We start from the raw sequence: 24781 nt of genomic DNA, 5'->3' as shown, positions 1-24781 counted from the left end.
GCGGATTAATTACAATTGATACGTGACTGTTTCATTTTGTAGATGCAAGAAAACGTGACGAAAGGTGATATGTACACTTAACATGTGTTTTATTGAAATGACATAACAGATACCAGATTGTAAAACAAAAGAAATTAAGCACTAATCACACCATATTTAGCAACTATATTTTTCCTTGGGGAAAGGAGATCTAAGAGATCATGAGATCTAAGAGTAAAACTCAAAGGCTACAAATAAAAAGTTCCCCATGGACGTTTATTCTCCTTTGTGTTTCTGCATGTGCGTGGCCGTATGTAAAATCAATGTGATCTTGTGCGCAAATTTGTCACCGCACACTGAACAAATAAAAGGTTTTTCTTTTGAGTGTGTCGTCATGTGTCTCGTCATGTTGTACTTATGGGAAAAGCGCTCGTGGCAAACGGAGCAAGCGAAAGGTTTTTCTCCCGTGTGCGTTCTCATGTGCGGCGTCAAATTGTGCTTGTACCTGAAGCCTTCGCCGCAAAGCGAGCAGCTGAAGCGCTTCTCCTCCCGGTGCGTCCACACGTGTTCTTTCAAGTGGTGTCGGCGCGAAAAGCTTTTAGCGCAAAGTGAGCACGTGAAAGGTTTCCCTCCCATGTGCGTGGCCGCGTGCGCAATCAAAGCGACGTCGTGATGGAATCTATCGCCGCAAACTGAAGAAGTCAAGGCGTTTTGTCTCCTCGACGGTTGTGCCGCGTCGTCTTCGAGTGAAAGCGGAGCAGCCGGAAGCTCGTCTGCCGGTCGTCCCGTGTGTGTTGTCATGTGTCTACTCATGGTTCCTTTTTGGGCAAAGGTTTTGGCACAAACTGAGCAAGCGAAGGGTTTTTCTCCCGTGTGTGTCCTGGCGTGTGATTCCATATGCACCTTTTGAGTAAATCTTTTAGCACAAACCAGGCAACTGAAGGGTTTTTCCCCCGTGTGCTTTCGCATGTGCCGAGTCAAAATGCACTCGTACGAAAAGCTTTTTCCGCAAAGGGAGCACCTGAAACGTTCTTTACTCGTCTTCTTTTCCCAGTCTTTGCCGTGACCTCCGCGGTCCGCATCGCTGGCATCTTGCACGTCGTCATCGCGGGGCAGCGGAGCCGAGAGCTCGTCCGACGGCGCTCCTCCACTCGGGCTGCAACCGCCAGACTGCGACCACTCGGCCAGATGGTCTTGGTCGGCTTCACTCTTTACGACGACGTTGAGTGGCAAGTGCCTGACGTCAACCTCCTCCTCTTCCACTTTGATGTGGGGGGTGTGCGGAAGCTCCTCTTCCTCTTCTTTAACTCCGGGAGGTAGTGGCTCCTGCGCTTCCTCTTTAACATAGCGGGGCTGCGGAAGCTCGGAAGTGGAGTTCGCAACCGTCAGCCGCTGGACATCTGCAGGACACAAGCGACACGAACACACTTCAGCTCATGGAAGTATATGACAAGAATAATACCTCATCGGCTCTGCAAGCTGACCTATCCGTACAGCCAATGGTGCACATAAATACATGAAATCGACACATTCTTAAGTACTTAGTAGTCACTATTTAGAGTTTGAACCACTTAAATTGATCAATCATCATTGATCTTTTCACCGCACTGCAAACAATTTTTGGGCACATCAGGATAAATACTTGCCCTTGGTACTATACGTGAGGTCCTAACTGCTTGCTTGAGAAAAAAATTGTAAAGTATCAACCGATCAATAATCCATACGTTCTTCAGCAAACGTACAGACGGTGTAATGATAACAGCAAAATGCGTAGTTGCTGAACATCAGTGGTTCGTATGAATGCTGAATATACCTCCAGACAGTAAGAGTGTGGAGGACCAAAACTGCCAAAATCAAAAACAAATAAAAGGGAAAATGAAAAAATAAAATATACTTTTAATTGAATTTATATATATTTTTTCCACATTATTTTGCTATTTATTTTTAATGGTGAAATCTTTTTTTTTTTGTTATTTTTGCATGGACTGTATTTTTACTTTCATTTTGTATTATATATTTTGAATTCATTTGAATAATATTTCCTTCTGCATTGCAGGACCAAATCTGCCAAACTAAAAAAATAAATAAATAAAAGTGAAAAAAAAAAATTGAAAAACTCATTTGACAAGTAAAAATACATACAAAAATAACACACACAAAAAAGATTTCAAAATAAATAAAATATAATAATAAAATAAAATAAATAGCAACATAAATGTAGACATAAATACATTTTTTATTTTGTTTTCCCTCAATTTTTTTTTTTTTTAATATTTTCATTTTTGGTTATTTTTTTGTTTCGGTCCTTCATAGCAAATTAACGGCGGAGCTCAAAGGTGTTTGGTGTGTACCTGTCTGTACATGTGATGTAGCCAAGTGACACAAGTACCTTCTTCCTCAAAGTAAGCGTTTGGTTATTGAGAACTCACAACGAAAACAACAGGGACAACAGTCTATAATTGTATTGATGTTGTTTTTTTACTATCAATCGGGAACCCTACGCGATCTGCTGTTCTTTTGTTTCTCCCGTGCCCGCAAAGTGGAGGAGCCACCCAGCTGCGTGTTAATTTCTTCGAATCGCGCACGCCAAATTACGAAAAAGCCTTCACAACTGCCAAATAATTGACCATTTACTTTATTTACTGGAAAAAAACAAAACATTCAAAGTGGATCATGTGAACAGACCTTGAGCGTGCAACTCAATATGAGTGGAGAAAATGGCGTCCTGATGTTGTCGGTCGTTCTCTCTTGCTCGACAAGGTTGCTCCTCGCACGACTCCATCATTATTTATTACAGTCCATCCATTAGTTACAATTAGTCGATCACATAAACGCTTTCAATAGTTTGCTCTTTCAACAGACCCAAACGACAAACCTCTCCCAGTCGGCCGACGTAAGCCTCTTCGTGCACTTCCGCCTTTTTCTTCTTCGATCGCGGAAGCCATGTTGCAGCGGTAGCGCAGAACGCGCACGGCCGCCATCTTGCAATGGTATTAAACATGGCTCAAAATGAGCCCATGAGAAGAATAGCCACAGAGAAGCCATCAATAAAATCGTTTTTTATTGCAAAGAATGTGGGAAGTCAAAATGAACGTTTTCATGACGGCTATACGTCCAACAATGAAACCCTCACAGGGACTATTATAAAATGCCCAATAAATCCATGCATCCATTATCCAAACTGCTTACCCTCACGAGGGTATTTAACCCAAATGACCGTTATAGAGGGAGTTCCTAAAGTCTGGAGAAAAAGCATGCATGGGGCGGCATGGCTCAGTGGTAGAGTGGTTCCTCGTCTCCCAAGCCAGAGGTTGTGGGTTCGATCCCCGGTCATTGTGACCATGTCCACGTATCCTTGAGCAAGATACTGAACCCCCAGTTGCTCCTGATGCTGCGTCATCAAATGAGGTACGGCGTGAAGCGATTGGGGTACCAAATGTAGAAAAACGCGAGACAAGTGACAGCCCATTTACCATTACAAAGGAAATAAATATTATGTCTTTTGACCTCCACAAATCAAATGTAAAAATATATTACATTTTGGTTGTCATGTGGAGTAGTCTCCTCGTTCACCACTTAAGCCACCTTGATTTCTATTGTTTTAAATATGGTATTTGTTAATGTTGCAAACCAATCAAATGTTTTGAAAATGTTGTCTCCTGAAAATGCATCTGATTTCCCCCCCCCCCCCCCCGCCCATCATTGCATCATCATATCCTTATATTGTTCATGTTCTTTCTATTTCGTAAATCCCTGGCAAGACGGAAATGGTCGCAAATGGGAACTAGGGAGAGGGCCATGTTTTGTCCCAGACAAATATTTATTTTCCGTTGTGTGTCCGCACGTGCGCATTCAAATTCTGCTTATAAGAAAAGCTTTTACCGCAAGCTGAGCAGGTGTAAGGTTTTTCCCCCGTGTGCGTTGCCGTGTGTGCAGTCAAGGAGGCCTTGTGAGCAAAATTTTCGCCGCAAACTGAGCAACGATAAGGTTTCTCTCCGGTGTGCGTTCTCATGTGCCTGCTCATGTTGTCTTTGACCGCAAATCTTTTGCCACAAACGGAGCAAGTGAACGGATTTTCTAAGTGTGTCGTGCTGTGCGCAATCAAACTGGCCTTTTGCGCAAAGCTCTCGCCGCAAACTGAACAAGCGAAGCGTTTCTCTCTGGTGTGCGTCCTCCCGTGTCTCGTCAGATCATACTTATACGAAAAGCTTTCGCCGCAAACGGAGCAGCCGAAGGGTTTTTCCCCGGTGTGCGCCCGTACGTGTGCTTTCCAGCGGTGCTTGTAAGAAAAGCTTTTATTACAGAACGGGCAAGTGAAAAGTTTTTCTCCGGTGTGCGTTGCTGTGTGCGCAACCAAAGAGACCTTGTGACGGAATTTATCACCACAAACCGAGCAACTAAATTTTTTTTCCCCCGTGTGCGTCCTCATGTGTACGTCCATGTCGGACTTTTTCATTAGCTTTCGACCACAAACTGAGCAGGTGAAAGATTCTTTGGCAGTGCGGGCGCCGGAGTGCGCATGACGTGTTTTCTTGTTAAGAGTCGTCCGGTCAGCTTCTGCAAGGCGTCCTTCCGTGCGGCGGCTACGTGACAGTAGAGGAGCTAAGCGCGCGTCTGCCGGGGCTCCTCGGCGGCCGCCTCCTCCTCCTCCTCCTCCTCCTCCTCCTCCTCCTCCTCCTCCTCCTCCACGCGGACCGCCACGATGAAGCGGCGAGGACTCGGCTGCTTCGTCTTGGCTCTTCACCACCACGACAGTCAGTGGCACCTGGCTGACGTCCACCTCCTCCTCTTCCTCTTTCGTGTGGGGGGGCTGCGTATACTCCAAGCCGGAGCTCCCCGCCTGCGGCTGAACAGGAGGTTCCTCGTGGCGGCCAATCAGCTGATGGATGTCTGCAGGATATACACGGAAAAAAAAACAAGAGTTTAGCTCACGCAAGACATTCGTCTGGCCCCATCGCCAGGCTTGCCTGGACAGCAGAACCTCGCTTTTCCATTCCATATTTTCCCCTTATAAATCTTCATCAAAACAATTTCATTTCCCAGGATCCATTATTGTGTGTAGGAAGGCTTTAAGGCAGGGGTCTTCAATCCTGTTCCTCGAGGGCCAGCCTCCTGCCTCTTTTCCATTCTCCTTGCCCCTTATCAGAACAGTCAGGACACTGGCACTTGAGGAACAGGATTGACGAGCCCTGGTTTAAGCACTCGACTAAACTTGCCAATTGCGCCAAAAAGACACTGGGGGACTTGCCCCGCACGGTGACCCGCACACAGTGCATCCAAACTAGGGATAGATCGATTGTCGGTCGGGCAGATTATCGGCGCTGGTATTCGATATTTTGACGAATAACAGTATCAGCCTTTTTTTTTTTTTTTTTTTTTTTTTTAAATCTGATGGCTGATAATAAATCAATTTAAAACTATGTTAACTTCAAGGAACTCTTTCTTTAAATTTTCTGTTAACCCTAGGAACACAAATTTTGGAGAATCTTATTTACTGTCAAAAACGATATATTGCTGAGATATTGCTTTAAATTTTCATTTAAATTTTGAAGTCATCGTGATGACCTGTTTCACACTGTTTTCATACATAGAGTTGCAGTTATTCTCGATGAAATCTATGCTTGTGAACATTTCTTTGGTGTGTGGAACAGATGAATTGAATTTACATTGTTCTCAAAGCAAACTAGTGCTTTGGATTTTGTACGAATGGATCTGATTGAGACCGAGCGGATTAATCCCGAAAACCGTGTTTCCACTGCATTCTCATTTCTAACTGGAGTGGAGATCTGAAAGGACTTGGCTTTTGGAGCCGGGCGGTCACGCTTTCAATTCAAACTTCAGACAAAAGAAAAAGAAAACAAATTCCAACTATTTGTTGGAGGGATGCTCGTCTACTTTTGAGCTACTGCTTAGGGGCCCTTAAGCAAAACACCACCACAACGAAGCTCATGAGATGCTTCACTGTTTGCGTGTGCAACACAAATAGAAAGTCGAGTGAGTTGAATTCTCTTGAATGGGGATGATAATAAAATAAATGAATTGGGCCCGTATCCGCGTCTGTGTTTCATCGTTATACTTGTATATTCGACTCATATAAATGGTGCACATTGTGGTTCTCCAAGTATTTCACCAAAAACAGGTACTCGCGTCTCCCCCTTGCACTTCCTGGTTCTCCACCAATCACCAGCCACTCTGTCGCCGAAATACACGTCCTGTATAAGGAGCTTGCGGGAACCTCCAAAATTGACAAGTCCATTGTAACGTCGCTTGATGCTTAACGCGTCACTACAAAGACGCATTACATACATCATGGCCGTTGTTTTTTTTTCAGTATTTTTAGGTCACTCGCCGAGAGAGAGAGAGAAACCCTTTCACCTTGTTGACTACTGGAAATGTAATGAAAAGGCACCCGAACGTGAACAAAACAGACCTTGAATGTGCAACACGATCGGAGCCAAGAAAATGTCGTCGTGTTGCAGCCCTTTTTCTTGTCTCGCTCGACAAACTTGCTCCTCGGGCGACGCCATCGTTTCTTCAGCAGCCTTATCGACGCGTCCAACGATTTCTCGTCTTCTTTTAAGGACCACGCATACACAAACACGCACTTGTGTCTCGTCGTCCTTTCATACAAACTTCCGCACCTTTTTTCTTCGTTGGTGGTTTGACGGCAGTTCACCAGGCCGTCACAGGGCAGCCATCTTGCAACGGTATTGAAGACCAAAAGGGATACTTGACCAATCCCAATGCAAACACTTGCACCATATTGTTGTTATTGATGTTAAACCGAAGCATGTTGTTGTTAATGTTGAAACCCTTAGTTTTTTTTTCTTGTTTTCTCTAGCGCAGTTTATTTCTTATGGTGGTTTTCAGCATTTGCATTGTTGTAGATCAGGCATGTCCAAAGTCCAAATGTGGGCCGTGGTCAAATTTAATGTGTGGCCTGTCAGTACTGTTGGCCACAATAGAAAATACATATGTACAAAAAAAAGCTATTTTATATTTCACCAGAAGATGGCAGCATCTTCGCCCTGTGAAGGTGAATTGAAAATCGGTAATATTGCACTGCATGCATGCAGTTGTCCTGCTAGTGTACAGATATGTCATACACCAGAGAATGTCGTGCAGTTCGGCGAGGGGGGATGCGCATTGACCTAAAGGAGCTGCTTAAAAAAAAAAACCCAAAAAACTCGAATTAAAAATATTACCCTGACTTATTACTAAAAACAATGATCAGTCTGTTTGTATGTGACACTTGCCTGAGGAGTGTTGTGTCTACTTTGCGTACCCCGTTTACTCAAAACTATTTGCAGCGTCATGAACAAAGTATCAGTGACAAGGAAGTAAGAAGCCCTGTTGGCGTTTGTACAATCTATTCGGTTCAGCATCAAATTGTGGGGGCCGGCCGACTAACACCGTCAATGATTTTTTTTCACACGGCTGGGCAGCAAAAACTTTTTATTGTTTGTTGTGTGTCAGCATGTGTGCAGTCAAACTGTACTTATAACAAAAGCCTTTACCACAAATTGAGCAGGCAAAAGGTTTCTCTCCTGTGTGCGTCCTCGCGTGTCTGTTCAAATCGGACTTATTGGCAAAGCTCTTGTCGCAATCGGAGCAACTGAAGGGTTTTCCTCCCGTATGTGTTCTCATGTGTTTGTTCAAGTAGGTCTTGATCGAGAAGCTCTTATCGCAAACGGAGCAAGTGAAATGTTTTTGTCCCGCGTGTGCCAACGTGTGCGCGAGCAGAGAGGCCCTTACTGCAAACGTGTCGCCGCAAATTGAGCAACTGAAAGGTTTGACACCCGCGTGGGATCTCGTGTGCCTGTTCAAATCCGACTTATTGGTGAAGCTTTTCTCGCAAACGGAGCAAGTGAAGGGTTTTTCTCCCGTATGCGTTCTCATGTGTTTGTTCAAGTAGGTCTTGATGGAAAAGCTTTTATGGCAAACGGAGCACGTGAAAGGTTTTTCTCCCGTGTGTGTTCTCAAGTGTTCCACCATGTTTATCTGCTGCGTGAACGTTTTGGCGCAAACTGCGCACCTGAAGGGCTTTTCTCCTCTGTGTGTTGTCCGCATGTGTCGATTCATATCGGACTTTTTTATGAACCTTTGTCCGCAAACTGAGCAACAGAAAGGTCTTTCTCCCGTGTGTTTCTGCATGTGCGCATTCAAAATACTCTCATAGGGAAACATTTGACCGCAAACGGAGCAGGCAAAACCTTGCTGACGCGTGCGATGTCTCCTGCGGGTTTGACTACTAGTCTCGTTCCGGCTTGTTTCTTCCTCAGAGCTGTTGGAGTGTTTGCCGCTTCCCGCGCTCCTGGCGCCGCTCTTCAAAGGCTCTTGGGCGGCGACGGCGGCGTGCGACAGTGGAGGCCAGAGCGCGTTAGCTGGCGCTCCTCCGCCTGGACTGTGATGATGAAGCTGCGCGTCGTCTTCAATCTTCACAACGATGACAGTCAGGGGCAGCTGGCTCACATCAACCTCCTCCTCTTCCTCTTTGACGTGAGCGGGCTGCGGCTCTTCCTCTTGCTCGCGAGGGGACTGCGGCTGCTCCAAACCGGAGCTCTCCCTTTGCGTCTGTGGAGGAAGTTGTTCATGGCGAGCCATCAGCTGGTGGACGTCTGTTGCACACAAGCAGCACCGATGAAGAAAGTACAAACACACAAAGATGATCTGGATGAGTTTGCGCCCAACTGCTCCCTTCTGACCAAAGTCAGCAAAGACACGACTGTCTGAAGGTGCAACTAAGGAATTAAAGAGCAACAACGACATACACGGAACACCGCAAAGCATGCTGGGAAGAGTGTGGCGTCACCGTCTCGACTGCAGTATCAAGGTTAAGTCACTATTCTTCCCAGTGTTGTGGTTATGTTAGATGTAGGTCATCAATATGCTAATCTCGGGGATGACTTGACTTCTGTTGGCAGCGTATTCCATTTGTGTGCAGCATAACAGATAAATGTCGCTTTACCATGTTTACTTTGAAAACTGGGCTACCCTAATTGACTGGAGTTTGTAGACCTCAGAGCACTACTGGGTTTATAGTCACTTCGCATTTCATTTGTTGCCGTTTGATGTTCTTTGCAGGGAGTCCAGTCAGTTTAACCGCACACAATCAATGATCCCAAAAGCGTTGAACGTCATTTTTACTTGCCCCCTTCAAAAGCAAGGTAGCACTACATACAGCAAACTCGAGTAAAATTGTCTGTTTCTTCACAGAGACTTTTCTTTAAAGTGGAAAAATATTGTTTTTTGGGGAAATGTATTAACGAAGATGCTTTTTTCACAATTAATTTGTTGACACTTAGGGCTAAATATTTTATTCCTAAATGCAAGTATAGCAAGCAGAAACCGACCTTTTCACACTTTCACACTGATACAGTTTCCTATGTTAAACTATTAAAAGACTCTAGTAAGGTAAAGGCTCTGAAGACCATAAATACATGTCAAACTTTTCATTTATTTGAATCCATATGAAACCCCGGCATTATTATTTTCTTTACTCTGTGGTGTTGTACACTAGTATAATGTTTAACTAACATATACTGTTTTGTACTTATTTGGTTAAATAAAGACTAAAAATGATGATAATAATAATAATAATAATAAACTACATACAGCAAGAGCTGTACGTCACTTTGAAACGTTCCATCTACACAACAACAAAGAGTCCTGTTTTCGCACTGGGAACTGTTTCGTCGACATAAGTACGGCATAACAATAATAAGTGATAATAACAACAACTAATAATAATAATAATACACTATCTGGCCCGCAACCCGACCTGTTCTCGATAACATTGACCATTTGAAAGCTAAACATCGCACCTTCAATTTGCATGTGCAACGGAACCGCAGGCGAGAAAATGGCGTCCTGCTGTCGCTCGGTCTCCTTTGTCCCTCGACAAACTTGGTCCTCGGAAGACGCCATGGTTCTTTTGAACGTCTGTCCTTCAACAGTTTCGTTGTTTTCTTCAACACAACTTTGACCTCGCGCTTTATTTCTCGTCGTCGCGGTCAACGTCCGAGTCTTGCCGTGTGTTGTTATTCGACTTCCGCCTTTTTCGACGTCTACGGTGGTTTTACGGCAGCCAAGCAACCACGTCACGTCGCACGGCTGCCATCTTGCGGCGGCACTGAAGACAGACGGCTCAATGTGAGAAGAAAGAAACAAGCTGGAACGGTGCCAAACATGACACGCTGAACATTGGCTGGCAAAAGAAACGACAAAAGTCTTTGGAGTGTTTTTTCAATTAAATATAGGTTGAACATGATTTGCAAATCATTGTATTCCATTTTTACCTTCTACACAACATCCCAACTTTTGATTTTTAAACCAAACAGGCGGGCCTTGTCATTCGTTGTGAGTTATTTTGAAAAGGAAAAACTTCATTTGGTATGTCAAATATGTGGCTTCGTTTCAATACAATTTGAGAATATGTACTTTTCAAGAAAAATCTAAAACATACATGCCGATAAGTGAACTCCAATGAATGGGGGGAAAAAGGATGAATAAATTAAACACCAAATAAACAAAACTAACTTTAAATGCGCTTCACCACCCAATAGCTGGACATTATCTGGGGGAATTACAATTAATTAGCTAAGAACACATCGAGCTTGCTTATTTTGCCGCATGAAAAAAATGAACTGTCACTTCTTTTATCAGAGAAGGAAAATATCATTTCTTTTGGTACATGTTAAATGTTGCATCGATATCGATAGACAACATCCATATTGCATGTTTTTCCAATTTCCTGCAGCCCTATGTTAGATAATATTAATCCCGCCTGACATCGGGCTGGGATGTTTTTGCTTCCGCAATATACAAATACCATATCTAAATAGTCCGCTGATAGTGTAGTGGTACACACGCCTGAGTTGTGTGCGGGCAGCGTGGGATGGATTCCCGCTCAGTGACAGTGTCTATGTGTGCCCTGCGACGGGGTGTAGTCTGCCTTCGCCCATTGACGGCTGGGATAGGCTCCGGCAACTCCCCGCGACCCTATACAGGATAAGCGCTTTGGAAGATGACATGACATGACATATCTAAATACACCAAAGCATGTTTTTATGGCATTTAGGGCACCTTGAAATACACAATTCATATGACATTGTACTTGACTTCCCCAAGTTCAAAAAAGCAAGCTTTTCCGCAAGTCTTCAACAGTCACCATTGTTGGTAGTTCAACTGATATAAATTGCACAATATAAAAATGATCTCCAAAGATTGGTTAAATATCATCAGTAGTGCTATTAATTTGGGAAACCTGTGTCGCATCGACGTTTCAGGATCTGGCAATTATAGAATTATTATCAACACTTCCATATTTATCATCCTAGTAAAGTGTTATGTACAGTGGTAGTTGTGAAACAGTCATGAAAAGATGCATGAGCAATATAGGAAATGGATGATGATGAACATTTTGGGGGGAAAAAAATGTTCAACAAGTAAGGAAAAAGCAACTGAACTTGTTCTGTCTGTTTTGATGGATCGCAGGATGAAAGTGGACAGAACCGCGCCATGTTGTAAATGTTTTATTCTTTGAACAAAGGCTCAGTAGGCATATGGACAACAATCCCTCTGATATAAAAATGCTCTCAATGTTTCAGCGCACCGAAAGCTTTACTCGCCATTGTGTTTCCTTGCGTGTGATTTCAACGTACTCTTATAAGCAAAGCTTTTACCGCAAAGTGAACACGTGAAAGGTTTTTGTCCGGCATGTGTCAGCATGTGCGATTTCAAACCATTCTTGTAACAAAAGTTTTTACCACAAACCGAGCACGTGAAAAGTTTTTCTCCGGTGTGCGTCTGCATGTGAGAATTTAAAGTCTCCTTGTAGGTAAAACTTTCAGCGCAGACAGAGCAAGTGAAGGGTTTTTCCCCCGTGTGGGTCCTCATGTGTCTGGTCACGCAGTGCTTATATGAAAAGCTTTCGCCGCAAACGGAGCAGGCGAACGGTTTCTCCCCCGTGTGCGCGGTCGTGTGCGCGACCAACGAGATCTTGTGAGCAAATTTCTCACCGCAAACGGAGCACGTGAACGGCTTCTCCCCCGTGTGCGTTCTCATGTGCCGACTCAAATGGTCTTTGATATAATAGATTTTGCCGCAAACCGAGCAAGTGAAGGGATTTTCCACCGTGTGCGTCACCTTGTGTACAATCAAAGAGACCTTTTGCGCAAACGTTTGGCCGCAAACTGAACAGCGAAAGGTTTTTTCTCGCGTGTGTGTTTTCATGTGTCTATTACGATAGGCCTTGGCAAAGCTTTTGCCACAAACAGAGCAGGTAAAATGGTCTTCGGGCGCGTGGCGCCTCACGTCAGCCGTTTCCTCCCGGGAGCCTTTGGAGCGTTCGCCGTCGTCTGCGGCGTCTGCGGCGTCTGCGGCGCTCCTCAAAGGTTCCTGGCGGCGCGCCGGCGGAGGCGCCAGCTCGTCTCCCCGCCGCTCTCCACTTGGAGCGCGAAGGCCAAGCCGCCACCAGTCGGGCAGGTGCTCTTCGTCGTCTTCACTCTTTACCACGACGATGTTTAGCGGCAGCTCGCTGACGTCCACTTCCACGTCTTCCTCTTTGACGTTGGGGGGCCGCGTTCGCTGGCGCTCCAAAGTGGAATCCCCCGCCTGCGGCGCAGGGGGAACGTCCTCTCGTCGACCCATCAGCTGGTGGATGTCTGTGGGACACAAGTCGGATATCATTTTGGCCACCAAATAAATCAAAGGGTGACCATCATTGTAAGTTCTGCTCAATTAGAGTATATATTTGGGATAGACCGATTATCGGTGCCGATATTCTGCATTTTGATGAATATCAGTATCGTCGGCCTTTTTTTTTCTTTTTTAATCTGATGGCCGATAATAAATCAACTTAAAATTGTGTTAACTTCAAGGAACTATTTGTTTACATTTTCAGTTAACTTTATCAGAGATTCTAACTTGCAGACCAAAATCATTTGCATCTTTCTGGAAGAACTGGATCAGCATTTGCTCCCAATACCTTCTGCTAGAAACAAGAAAGCTCTCCAGACTTTCAAATTGTGCCCCCATTTCAATGTCTTTATTGCTTTTTATTTCCATTTGGGGCTCTGGTAAGTTTTGGGGGTGGTTTACTTTTAGGCTGGTTGTATTTCTTTACGGGCGGCACGACCGTCAACCAAGTTAGCACGTCCGCCTCACAGTGCAGAGGTCGTGGGTTCGAATCCGGACTGTGCCTTCCTATGTGGCGTTTGCATGTTCTCCCCGTGCCTGCCTGCGTGGATTTTCTCCGGGAACTCCGGTTTCCTCCCACATTCCAAAAACATGCATGGTAAGTTGATTGGACACTCGAAATTGGCCCTAGGTGTGATTGTGAGTGTGGATGTTTGTTTGTGTCTGTGTGCCCTGCGATTGGCTGGCAACCAGTTAGGGGGTGTCCCCCGCCTACTGCGCGAAGACAGCTGGGATAGGCTCCAGCACGACCCTTAAGAGGACAAGCGGATGGATGTATTTGTTTAGTTGTTTCAGATGTCTTGCGATACGTCGTTCAGAGTGATGTTTACTCAAGAGATCTGCCTGGAAAACATTGCCACTGTTTGACCTTTTCAGTATTTACGATATTATGAACATCGTGCGAAACCCTAGCTCATAAATATGACATTTTTTTGTCTGGAAATAACATTGAAAAAAGCACCCGCGAACAGACCGACCTTGCATGTGCAACACGATGGGCGCCAAGAAAATGTCGTCGTCCTGCCGACGTCGCTCGTTCTCTTCGCTCGCTCGACAAACTTGCTCCTCGTGCGATGCCATCGTTCTTTCACACAGTCCAAATGTCCCAATTTCGATGCTTTCGTTTATGCGTACACACAAAAGCCACTTCGCTCTTTGTCTCTCGTCATCCCAATTAGCAACTTCCGCCTTTTCTTCTTCGATGGCGTGTTGACGGCAGTGAAAACGTCACGCGGCGGCCATCTTGCGGCAGAAGATGCACAAACCTCGTAACAATTATTTAAAAGCTGGATCGTCGTCGTAATTCCATTTGAATTGTTGGATTTTTTTTAATTAAAGGCATCTGTAACATGGTTTTGCCAATATTTTTTGATTTCGTACGATATCATTTTATATGTGAATGCATTCATTTCAGTGATCACGCTCATGCGGACGCTGTTGCAATAGTGTGAAAAAAATAATAATAAACAATAAATACATTTGACATCCTTGGCACACGGGTGAAATGGCAATCAAGCTTTTGGTCGGCAAGGGGAGTTGTGTGCACAGGAAACCTCGAAAAATGAGCCTGTTGTTGGCAACAAAGCCTTACCACTCGCGTTTGCTCGTCAAAATGACCATTTCATATATCTGAAACGTCATTTGTCCACAATGACCATTTCAGGTCTATCTTAAACTAGAGTTCCAGATATCTATACTCCCCTTTCATATATCCGTAAATCACTAGTGGATATTGGGGGCAGAATTGTGGATAGCTGTAATGATGAACCCCGTACACATGAATAGTACAAGTGTCGTCATTTGTCCTCGGCGAATAACGTCGCAGAAATCTGGAATTCCATTTTGACTAGGCTGAATTGATTTACAGATATCTCCACAATGACGTTCGAGATATCTTGAAAGTGAATGCTTAATTTAAAAATGATTCAATATTGATTAATATAATCTAAAATGTTAATTCCTTTAGCTTTGACCCCCTCAAGCCCCCCCCCCCGTCCTATCGTGCATATTTTTAGGATAACCTTTATTTAACAAATTTCACATTTGACAGTAAATTTCACATTAGCACGTCTTTTTAAAAAGACGCGCATCCTTAACCGTGAATAATTTCTAAATAAGATTGCTTTCCATTTTCGGATTCTTGCATTTTAGTCATATACGTACAATCATGCAACGAATGCGTTCACACACTCCAGATGGGTGAAAAAGGAGAGATAAACTCTTCAGCGAGAAGTGATTTTTTTTAAAGCTTGCTGAAGATAGGAACATAGGAAAAATAAAAATGCATTCAGTTCCCCGTAGTTCCATAAAGATTAATTAATGACAATCAAAGACTTCCTGCTATCATTCATAAAGTATCCAAACTAGCTCATGCATGTATATATATATATATATATATATATATATATATATATATATATATATATATATGTGTGTGTGTGTGTGTTATATGTTATGTTTTAAATCGCTGTTCTCCAGAGCTGTTTTTCTTCTCGTTTTGTTGTTTTTTGTGTTTTTCATTTTTGAAATACAATTGTGCTTTGTGAGACATTTGAACACAAAGCAACGATTGTAGACAGATGACATTACGATACTCACAGGCATATATTCTTTATCCTCTGTGAAGTAGCCTTCCCGATGAGCTGAGACCGATTCCATGTACTCTATTTCCCTCTAGCTGTACTGTATTATACTGCCACCAAATGGCCAAACAGGAGCTACACAATGTGGATTGCAGTGAAGCAAAAATGCTTTCATTTCTTTACATTTGATTTTAGTATGTCATCATGTCTGTAAGTTTTTTAGATAAATTATAGAGTGCTATTTTTCTTGTGTCTTGTTGGTGTTGTTGTTTTGGGTTACGAGCATGGTTAACAGAACAAATTCAAGTCGTATCCCAAAGCACCACTGTATGTCCCCTTTGATGTCAGCGACAAGGAAGGAACACAAAATGTTGACAATTGTACAATTTATTCTTTTAAGCGATGTTAAGAAAGGTTAAGAAACTCTTCAACAAACAGGCACCCCAAGTCAGCCAAAGAAAAAAAAAAAATCACGGGAACACAAAAGCTCAAGATACATTCTCATTATCATTTGGTTCATTGTTGTATCGTATGTCTTTTTATTCCTAATGGGAACATTTGTTCTTGTGGGTCGGAATCGGGATTCCAACCCAAGCGGGAGGCAGACGCGCTAACCACTTTGCTCGCCATGCTGATGCGTCTTCATGTGTATCGTCATATTGTGCTTATGTGAAAAGCTTTTCCCACAAACGGAGCAAGTGAAGGGTTTTTCTCCCGTGTGCGTTCTCATGTGTGCCAACAGCGTTGACTTCTGAGTGAATTTTTCGCCGCACACGGAACACGTGAAGGGTTTTTCTCCCGTGTGCGTTCTCACATGTGCTACGAGCGTTGCCTTTTGAGTGAATCGTTCGTTGCAAACTGAGCAACAAAAAGGTTTCTCTCCTGTGTGTCTCCTCATGTGCGTCACCATGTTTTCCTTTCGGGCGAAGCTTTCACCACAAACTGGGCACGTGAAAGTCTTTTCTCTCGCGTGCCTCCGCATGTGTACGTTCAGAGTCTGTTTATAGGAAAAGCTTTCGCCGCAAACTAAGCAACTGAAAGGTTTCTCTCCCGTGTGCGTTGCTGTGTGTGCAATCAACGAGACCTTGCGGGCAAATGCGTCGCCGCAAACTGGGCAAGCAAAGGGTTTTTCTCCCGTGTGCTTTCTCACGTGCGTCTTCATGTTGGACTTGCGTGCAAAGCGTTCGCCACAAAATGAGCAGCCAAAACGTTTTGGAGCCAATTCAGCTGTCTCCTTCTCCGAGCATTCAAAGCGTCTGTGGTCACCTCCGCGATCTGCGTCGCCCTGCAAAGGTTCTTTCGTGACTTGGCTGTGCGACCTCGGGGCCGAGGGCTCTGGCGTTGGCGGTCCTCCACTTGGACTGGGATGATGAAGCTGCGATGACTCGCTTGCTTGGTCTTCATCGCCTTCACTCTTCATGACGACGACGGTCAGGGGCAACTCTCTGATGACCAGCTCCTCCTCTTCCTCTTTAACCTTGGGGGGCCCTGGGACACCCACACAGTTTCGGTCAGAAATCATGTCACGAGATGCTGCAGCTATCGAATATTTACAATCAATTATCTATGGATTCATGGCTAAAAAGTTGTTCAACCTTACAAAATCATTTCCCCCCAGAGCAGTGTTTGTTAACCGATTGCGTATTTTATATTGCCGAATGATTTTTGACATTTTTCATTGGACCTTTATTTAACCAAATTGGTCCCATGGAGATTAAAAACGTTTCTCTTCAAAAGAACAAAAAACACAAAGTTACAGAGTATGATTTATAAAGCACAACATTTTGGATTCGTGAGTCGTATCTCAGAATCGAACACGGACATTCTGTACAAACCGCTCCCATGTCTTTCATTTTAGATTTGAAAATATCGAAAGACGCCAGTTCCTTGAGGCAAGGATTAAACAAAACCGAACAAACAAGAATGCGAGAATATCTTACGAGAGGAAGCCACGTGCCGTGATCAGCAACCTTTTGGAACCCGGGCGCTACTTCTTGGCTACCGATTGATGCAAAGGAAGGGCCGCCAAGGGAGAGAAAAACCTCTGAGGCCGCTTCGGGTTCTACAGCGGGTTCCTTACAGGTTATTCATACTACGCGGCTGCAACTAACATTTTTGTTTTTTAAATAATTGAAAATGAATATGATTTCCCCCCTTAAATTGATTGTGATTCAGTTCCTGGTTTGGTCTGTTACATATCAGAAATTTGGAAAAAACGCCGATCATCCTGTTCCCAAGGACAAGCAGATGTTTGCAAATATTGTCATTTCACGAAACGCAAAAGAGAATTCGGACAGTCCTGAGTTAAATAATGCCTCTAAATAATTAACCAATGATCAAAATAGTTGTCAATTAATCGTTAAATTGTTGCACCGCTCATTTGAACATCGCTGGCGTTGGGCAAGAACCTCCCATGTCAATTTGGTAATTTTCTTTTTTTTTCCTTCCATAACTGTATACTGCTGGTCAGCCCACACGTGTGGATGTAATTTTCACCCATTTTTGACCAATCTTGAACTGCTGACCATGGTATTGCTCTCTTTGACGTTGCAGCGTTAGTGGTTGAACAACCATGCCGTTTTGAGGGTCTCCTGTGAAGTGAGGAATTTGGAAGTGCGAGGATCCCGCCCAACGCCAGCAATGTGCCATACGGTTGCATACAGTTTATTGATTTGAAAAGTTCGTTGAATTCAGTGGATCAGTGCAAGTCGTACGGATTCATTCGACACGGGAAAACACTTTTTTCGAAGGCCAATCCCAAAGTAAGTGGCTGCATTAGCAAAAAGATTTGATTGGTTCATTTGTGATACTGGTTTGCAACTTCCTGAGGGCTTTGGGGGTTTTTAGCCACCGCCCACGTTTTGTCCACGCAAACCAGCGTAACATTTGAGCACTATCTGTAACTGGAAAGTGGTCAGAGGAAAGCTTTCCACGTGAGCAGACCTTGATTGCGACGTGTGACAAGTTGCGAGTTGCAAACAGCTTCCAGTTGCCGTCGGTGTTGCTCGGTCTCCTCTCTGGCGCGACAGAGTTGCTCCTCGTACGACGCGATGGTGCTTTCAAACAGGCCGAAGATTTCGTCGGCGGCCGCAACGAGTCGCTCCCTCACCAACTCTTTCAACATTTTGGTGTTTTTTTCCCCACCCGACTCGATTCTGTCCCTAGCACAAGTAGCGGGTACGTATACGGAACTAGTCTGGCAAAAAACAAAACATACTGCGCATGCGTACAGTTGGCTGCCGTAAAAACCATCGTCGAAGAAGAAAAGGGCGGAAGTTGGCCAAGCGAAAGACAAAGTGCGACATCGAAATTTTGGACGTGTGCTCGCTATAAGAAAACACGCAAGAGTGGAAAAGAGGGCAACTGACTGCAATCTTGGACCATTATCACCAAGAAAGATGGCGACGGACCAGGAGCAATTTTGTCGAGCAAGGGAGGAGAACGACGGACAACATGTGGACGCTCTTCAGCGGATACGTGAGAAGAACCAAAAATAGCTAAATATTATGCATGTACAATGTATTTACGATGTTATATGATCTCTTTTCCCTCAACAATCGTGTGATGAACGAACAAAACAAACCAATGACAGACTTCTTGATTTTGCAATCGGCCAATCGGATAACGACCTGGACATCACGTGACTGGGCTCTCAAAGCTCCTTTTTTTTTAAACATCTTTCTTAGTCACTCGAGCGTGGGAAATGTGCTAAACGCCAAATCAAATCGACGCATAACATTTGTATCGGACTTTTTTTGATGAATCGAATAATATAAAATTGGTGACGTAGGGACTTTTTAAAATGAATTGAATATGATTAACCGTGACGTTAAAAACAAAACGCTCACGGGAAGTCCACCTGAAAACGCTAAATTAACATATTTGAATCATGATGTTATTTTCCCAGCAGTCAAGCCTACTCATTCCTGTGTCTTGGCCAATATTCACGCCGGTGTTGACCATTTCACTTGTAATTTACCTTATCTTCCTAGCGTCCAAACTTTAGGGACACCCAGCAAAAAATGATGTCGAATATCAAACTTGTTTGGGTTGCTTGTGTCCTGCAGACATGCGGCAGGCAACTGCCCACCAAGAGGAAGATCCACCGAACCCGCGCAGACGGAGCTCCTGTTTGGAGCGGAGGCGTCCACAGCCAGCCCACCTGAAAGAGGAAGACGAGGAGCCACAGTCCCCTTATGTTAAAGAGGAAGAGGAGGAGGTTGATATCGGCCAGTTGCCACTCACCGTCGTGATTGTGAAGAGTGAAGACGACGAAGACGAAGAACCTCCTCACCACAGTCCACGTGGAGGACTACCAGCAGCACACAACCTCCTAACTCCCCTGTCTCATAGCGACAACACCGAAGGGTCTTTGAGGAGCGACATCGATTGTGAAGGTGACGATAATCGCTCAAATTTCTCTGAAGCGGAAAAAACTCTTGACAAGAAAACTCCTCAAACATGCAGGAGACGTCACGCACGTAAAGAACGTTTTATCTGCTCAGTTTGCAGTAAAACATTTCCTTATGAGAGTACTTGGAATGAACACATGCAGACACACACAGGAGAAAAACCCTTTAGCTGCTCAGTCTGTGGGGAAAGTTTTGCTCGAAAAGGAAATATGAACGTACACATGAGAAGACACACTGGCGAAAATCCTTTCAGCTGCACAGTGTGTGGTGATAGTTTTGCCCGCAAGGTCAATCTGATTGCGCACACAGCAACACACACGGGTGAAAAACCTTTCACTTGCTCAGTGTGTGGCGAAAGGTTTTCTTATGAGTACAATGTGAATGCACACATGAAAACGCACACGGGAGAAAAACCATTTGTTTGCTCAGTTTGCGGTAAAAGGTTCCTTAAAAAGTCCGTTATGGTCAAGCACATGAGAACGCACACGGGAGAAAAACCCTTCAGTTGTCCAGTATGCGGTGAAAGCTTTTCTCATAAGCACAGTTTGAATGTTCACATGAGAACACACACTGGAGAAAAACTCTTTAGTTGCTCAGTTTGTGGTAAAAGATTCACTCACAAGCAAAACATGATCCAACACACGAGAACACACACGGGGGAAAAACCTTTCACTTGCTCGGTTTGTGCGGAAAGTTTTTCTTATAAGCACGGTTTGAAATCACACATGCAGAACCACACAGGAGAAAAACCTTTCAGTTGCTCCGTTTGCAGTAAAAGCTTTTCTAATAAGTATGATTTGAATATACACACAAGAACGCACACAGGCGAGAAACCTTTTAGTTGCTCACTTTGTTGCAAAAGATTCACTGTCAAACAAAACATGATCCGACACATGAGAACACACTCGGGAGAAAAACCTTTCGCATGCTCACTTTGCGATAAAAGGTTTTCCAGTAAGTCGGATATGAATAGACATGAGAACACACACAAAAGAAAAGCCTATTAGTTAATTACGCAGTTTGCCTTAAAAGCGGTTTCAACTGCACACATGCGGAAACATGGGAGAGAATAAATGTGTTCCCGCCCAATTGCACTAAAACGGTGGTGGTGGGGAATCTTTTTTTTTTCTTTTTCCTCTCAGGGGCCATTTCAATTTTCATAGCTGTAAATGTGATAATGATTGAAAATGTATTTAGTATATTCTAAGAAGTTCAGTGTTTTGATCTTTTTATGGTAGGTCCTGTTTGTTTGTTTATTTGTTTATAAAAGCCCAAACAGTCAAATGTTATGTTTTCGCTGCTTTCGTCCTTGGCAATAAAGACGAAAGTCATTTTGACCTAAGGCATCTCGAAGGCGTTTCTTCTGCCACGGCTCTCATTTGGCGCAGTCTTCAATTGCGCCGCAAGATGGCGACCGGTGTATCGCGAGTGCCGTAGAAGCAAGATTCGAAGAAGAATAAGGCGGAAATTGAAGAGGCTTTCCCCGGACGACGACAGACGACAGAGAGAGAGAGAGAGAGAGAGAGAAAAAAAAAGAACCTGTTCGTTTCTTCGTAGCCGCTCAAAAGAAACGAAGCGTTTAGCAAAAATAAGACCAGAACGATGGCGTCGTCCGAGGAGCAAGTTTGTCGCGCGGCAGAGGAGAAGGAACGGCAAAAGCACGACGCCAGTCCATTGGCTCCCGGCGGGTCCCACGTTCAAGGTTTGGCCACGTTACAAAGCAAAGCGTTCATGTTTGACCCTGCACCAAGCAAGTCAAGGGGCTCTCATCAAATATTATTCATAGTATCATACCAACACAAGACGAGGTTAAGCTGTAGGATAGTAGTCATGGAATGTTGATTGTCGAATATCATCGATTCTCTTGCCAACTTCCGTTTAAGATTGCGTCTCGATCGTGCACTTTCAAAGATCTACCGGGATAGATCCGTTTCATTTAAACGCCCACAAGAATTTCAAATTGTTGAAGTTTTTCACAAGGAAAATTGCGCCAGCGTCACCGGAAAGAGGTGGATTAAAGGGACACAACAGTGTTATGTTAAGAATGAAAGAAATTGTGTAACTAAGCTGCAGTAGGTGTCTTTTTTTTTTTACAGAATGAAATGTCTGTGAGGAAAGTTGCATACCGCTGTTGCTGTCATTTGTGTTCAAATTTAAGTTGTTTGATTACGGCTAAATCAACGACAGTTCGGTATGGCATTTTGCATTGTGCGTTGGCCTTGAAGCGGAAGTCAACCCAAAGATATTTTTTTTCAAGAAAATGTTCGATGCAGGCCCACTAGTCTAAACACGGCATACTGCTGAATATTGCGTTTGTGGAATAAGAGTTAAGTAGCAAAATCCACCCGTTTTGTCACTTCTGTCAACCGAAAATGACAGCACAACTGCTCAAGGCTCATAACGATCAAACACGGCTCAGCTTCAGAAAACAGGTGAGCTGCTGTAATAACATCGACAACACACGCAATCAAAAGAGTATCAGCGTTAGAAGATGGCAAACGTCACACAAAGAGTCGTGCGGCTACATTTCAATGTAAGATATTGTGACACAGTCGGACTGCGCGGTAATATCACAGCTGGGCATTTGACTCAATTTTGCCCGTCCGTCATTTTTTCAAGCCGAAGCCAATCGGAATCGTCAGTCCGCCCAGAAAAACACGTCAGCAAGACGGGCGTCCGTCGGTGACGGACTGAGACGCCCGTCGGTATTCGACCCGGTTACTGACGATGACACGAATGGACCGAAAATCCATTCCATGGGTACTTAATCGGTCGTTTTTAAAAAGTGTCCCGTCACCCATCGATAGTCAGCAAAACGGGCGTCCGTCAGTGTGACGGAATGCCCACCTCTGCGTACTATGTTGACAAAACCTATTTCAAAAACATGCCGCGACCTGTTTTGGGTGAGTTTTCTGCACGAGATAGACACTACTATGTCCTTGGCTTCTGGTGTGCTGTGAGACAAGCTCAAGTAAACAATAAGCACGGCTGTTTGGATGAGGCGCAAAATGCTCATTTTGCTTTGCAAACAGCAATGCCAAACCGCTTATGTCGAGCCTTGGTAAGGGAGGAAGGAAATTCACATCAATTCCAACTGAGAGGGGAGCTCATTTTTCGCGCGTTTGAGTCGCAAAACTGAAAACGGCTCATTTTCACACAGTCAATGGCGTTTGGGCTGGTGCTTAAAACACGGCCGTGCGACTTTCCATCACGCGTGCTGCAGGGTCCCATTTAAGGATGGACGGTTGAAATCTATAGTTTACATGCATTCCTCATGATATTGTTTGAGTTCAGCTGCGTTTGTGTTGCTTGTGACTCGCAGACGTCCAGCAGCTGATCGCGGGGCGCTTCGATTCTGAGCGCGAGCCGCACGCCGTTGTGAAAGAGGAAGAGGAGCACGCCTACATCAAAGAGGAAGAGGAGGAGGTCGACGTCGGCGGGTTGCCGCTGACCGTCGTCGTCGTCGTGGTAAAGGGCCGCCGCCGCCGACACGAAGAAGAAGCAGCAACCGGCGGCCGTAGTCCGAGCGGAGGCAACCCTCACAACCTCGTAGCGCCGCTCTCGCATAGTGACGACGCGCAAGACGCCAGCGATACGGACCGAGAAGGTGATGAACACTTGAAAGGCTCGCAAAAAGAGGCGGGTCTGAGCAACGGGAATTCTTGGCAAGCGCGCACGCGGAAAGAACGTTTCAGCTGCTCGGTTTGTGGCAAAAGGTTTCCTTACGAGAGCAGTTTGAACGAGCACCTGCAGACGCACACAGGAGAAAAACCCTTTAGCTGCTCAGTTTGCGCGAAACGTTTTTCAAGAAAGGGAAATATGAACGTACACATGAGAAGTCACACGGGAGAAAAACCTTTCACTTGCCCAATTTGCGGTGATAAATTTGTTCAGAAGGCCTCTTTGGTGGCACACGTGGCGACGCACACGGGAGAAAAACCGTTCACCTGCTCCGTTTGCGGTAAAAGCCTGTCTTATAAGCATGGTTTGAAATCTCACATGCTGACGCACATGGGAGAGAAACCCTTTCGATGCTCGGTGTGTGGCGACGGCTTTTCCTACAAGCAGAGTTTGAATTTACACATGAGAAGACACACGGGAGAAAACACTTTCACGTGCTCGGTTTGCGCTAAATGTTTTTATGATGAGCACAGTTTGAAAGTACACACACAGACGCACACGGGCGAAAAGGCCTTCATCTGTTCCGTTTGCGGGGAAAGTTTTTCTCGAAAAGGTAACCTGAACGTACACATGAGAAGACACACGGGAGAAAAACCTTTCACTTGCCCAATTTGTGGTGATAAATTTGTTCAGAAGGTCTCTTTAGTTGCGCACACAGCGGCGCACACGGGACAGAAGCCTTTCACCTGCTCCGTTTGTGCAAAGAGCTTTTCTTATAAGCACGGTTTGAAATTACACATGCAGACACACACGAGCGAAAAAACATTTCGGTGCTCAGTTTGTGGTGACGCCTTTTCATATAAGCACAGTTTAAATATACACATGAGAAGACACACGGGAGAGAAGCCTTTCCCTTGCTCAATTTGCGGTAAAAGCTTTTCGCATAAGCACGGCTTGACAGCGCACATGTGGACACACACGGGAGAAAGGCCTTTTAGTTGCTCAATATGTGCCAAAAGCTTTTATAACAACTACGACTTGAATCTACACGCGAGAACGCACACAGAAGAAAAGCCTTTCAGTTGTTCCGTTTGCGGTAAAAAATTCGCTGTCAAGCAAAACATGATTAGACACGCGAGAAGGCACTCGGGAGAAAAACCTTTCGCTTGCTCACATTGTGACAAAGCTTTTTCTAGTAAGTCTGATTTGAAGAGACACGAGAACACACACGAGAGAAAAAGCCTCGTAGTTGCTCAGGTTGTGGCCAAATAACACGCAGAGAAGAGAAAAGCGGCCAATTGGAGTGCAGAAAACTGTGGATGAAAATGCTCATCGAAATCAGATGCTTCATCTCTTCATTCCAACAATTTGGCGCGTTTTGTGCAAGGTTCTTCTTCATTCAAAGAGAATGCAAACATCAGCCACTATTTTAGGAATGTAATCTGCTCCAGTGTTTTGTTAATAAAGTTTGCTTTGAAAAGAATGAGC

The 24781-nt window shown here is 44.5% G+C and overlaps 6 protein-coding genes across 6 annotated transcripts; 2 read left to right on the top strand and 4 right to left on the bottom strand.

Annotated features, from left to right (window-relative positions):
- Positions 1–72: 72 nt before the first annotated feature.
- LOC147146785 (uncharacterized) lies at positions 73–2926 on the bottom strand. Its single transcript, XM_086031958.1, has 2 exons — positions 2665–2926; positions 73–1379 (listed from the first exon to the last, which is right to left on the bottom strand). Exons 1-2 carry the CDS (start codon positions 2762–2764, stop codon positions 256–258), a joined length of 1224 nt encoding a protein of 407 aa, XP_085888084.1. The 5' UTR covers positions 2765–2926; the 3' UTR covers positions 73–255.
- Positions 2927–3685: 759 nt separating this feature from the next.
- On the bottom strand, positions 3686–6612 carry LOC147146784 (uncharacterized). Its single transcript, XM_086030198.1, has 2 exons — positions 6410–6612; positions 3686–4869 (listed from the first exon to the last, which is right to left on the bottom strand). The coding sequence occupies exons 1-2, from the start codon at positions 6504–6506 to the stop codon at positions 3800–3802; spliced, it is 1167 nt and encodes a 388-aa protein (XP_085886324.1). The 5' UTR covers positions 6507–6612; the 3' UTR covers positions 3686–3799.
- Positions 6613–7417: 805 nt separating this feature from the next.
- LOC147146783 (uncharacterized) lies at positions 7418–10028 on the bottom strand. The gene is made up of 2 exons (XM_086031955.1): positions 9804–10028; positions 7418–8597 (listed from the first exon to the last, which is right to left on the bottom strand). The coding sequence occupies exons 1-2, from the start codon at positions 9904–9906 to the stop codon at positions 7435–7437; spliced, it is 1266 nt and encodes a 421-aa protein (XP_085888081.1). The 5' UTR covers positions 9907–10028; the 3' UTR covers positions 7418–7434.
- Positions 10029–11500: 1472 nt separating this feature from the next.
- LOC147146782 (uncharacterized) lies at positions 11501–18565 on the bottom strand. Its single transcript, XM_086030197.1, has 4 exons — positions 18204–18565; positions 15876–16748; positions 13656–13901; positions 11501–12644 (listed from the first exon to the last, which is right to left on the bottom strand). The coding sequence occupies exons 1-4, from the start codon at positions 18382–18384 to the stop codon at positions 11602–11604; spliced, it is 2343 nt and encodes a 780-aa protein (XP_085886323.1). The 5' UTR covers positions 18385–18565; the 3' UTR covers positions 11501–11601.
- LOC147146781 (uncharacterized) lies at positions 18137–21014 on the top strand. Its single transcript, XM_086031944.1, has 2 exons — positions 18137–18737; positions 19328–21014. Exons 1-2 carry the CDS (start codon positions 18659–18661, stop codon positions 20677–20679), a joined length of 1431 nt encoding a protein of 476 aa, XP_085888070.1. The 5' UTR covers positions 18137–18658; the 3' UTR covers positions 20680–21014.
- Positions 21015–21145: 131 nt separating this feature from the next.
- Positions 21146–24776, top strand: LOC147146780 (uncharacterized). The gene is made up of 2 exons (XM_086031934.1): positions 21146–21374; positions 22995–24776. The coding sequence occupies exons 1-2, from the start codon at positions 21275–21277 to the stop codon at positions 24563–24565; spliced, it is 1671 nt and encodes a 556-aa protein (XP_085888060.1). The 5' UTR covers positions 21146–21274; the 3' UTR covers positions 24566–24776.
- Positions 24777–24781: the final 5 nt, after the last annotated feature.

Source organism: Filicampus tigris, chromosome 5, assembly GCF_054856515.1.
Source record: "Filicampus tigris isolate MCC_2025a chromosome 5, RoL_Ftig_1.0, whole genome shotgun sequence".
NCBI classification, from domain to species: domain Eukaryota; kingdom Metazoa; phylum Chordata; class Actinopteri; order Syngnathiformes; family Syngnathidae; genus Filicampus; species Filicampus tigris.
The sequence above is the reverse complement of the archived record's forward strand: the minus strand, read 5'-3'. Positions and strand labels throughout refer to the sequence as shown.

Excerpts from the sequence above, each read along its gene's own strand:
- LOC147146785 (XM_086031958.1), bottom strand. The coding sequence starts at position 2,764 with ATGATGGAGTCGTGCGAGGAGCAACCTTGTCGAGCAAGAGAGAACGAC. Across the intron at positions 1,380-2,664 it reads TATTGAGTTGCACGCTCAAG|ATGTCCAGCGGCTGACGGTT; the intron begins GTCTGTTCACAT and ends TGTGTCCTGCAG.
- LOC147146784 (XM_086030198.1), bottom strand. The coding sequence starts at position 6,506 with ATGGCGTCGCCCGAGGAGCAAGTTTGTCGAGCGAGACAAGAAAAAGGG. Across the intron at positions 4,870-6,409 it reads GATCGTGTTGCACATTCAAG|ACATCCATCAGCTGATTGGC; the intron begins GTCTGTTTTGTT and ends TATATCCTGCAG.
- LOC147146783 (XM_086031955.1), bottom strand. The coding sequence starts at position 9,906 with ATGGCGTCTTCCGAGGACCAAGTTTGTCGAGGGACAAAGGAGACCGAG. Across the intron at positions 8,598-9,803 it reads GTTGCACATGCAAATTGAAG|ACGTCCACCAGCTGATGGCT; the intron begins GTGCGATGTTTA and ends TGTGTGCAACAG.
- LOC147146782 (XM_086030197.1), bottom strand. The coding sequence starts at position 18,384 with ATGTTGAAAGAGTTGGTGAGGGAGCGACTCGTTGCGGCCGCCGACGAA. Across the intron at positions 13,902-15,875 it reads TCAGCATGGCGAGCAAAGTG|TTCACTGCCGTCAACACGCC; the intron begins GTTAGCGCGTCT and ends CCGCGTGACGTT. Across the intron at positions 12,645-13,655 it reads CATCGTGTTGCACATGCAAG|ACATCCACCAGCTGATGGGT; the intron begins GTCGGTCTGTTC and ends TGTGTCCCACAG.
- LOC147146781 (XM_086031944.1), top strand. The coding sequence starts at position 18,659 with ATGGCGACGGACCAGGAGCAATTTTGTCGAGCAAGGGAGGAGAACGAC. Across the intron at positions 18,738-19,327 it reads GGACGCTCTTCAGCGGATAC|ACATGCGGCAGGCAACTGCC; the intron begins GTGAGAAGAACC and ends TGTGTCCTGCAG.
- LOC147146780 (XM_086031934.1), top strand. The coding sequence starts at position 21,275 with ATGGCGTCGTCCGAGGAGCAAGTTTGTCGCGCGGCAGAGGAGAAGGAA. Across the intron at positions 21,375-22,994 it reads CGGCGGGTCCCACGTTCAAG|ACGTCCAGCAGCTGATCGCG; the intron begins GTTTGGCCACGT and ends TGTGACTCGCAG.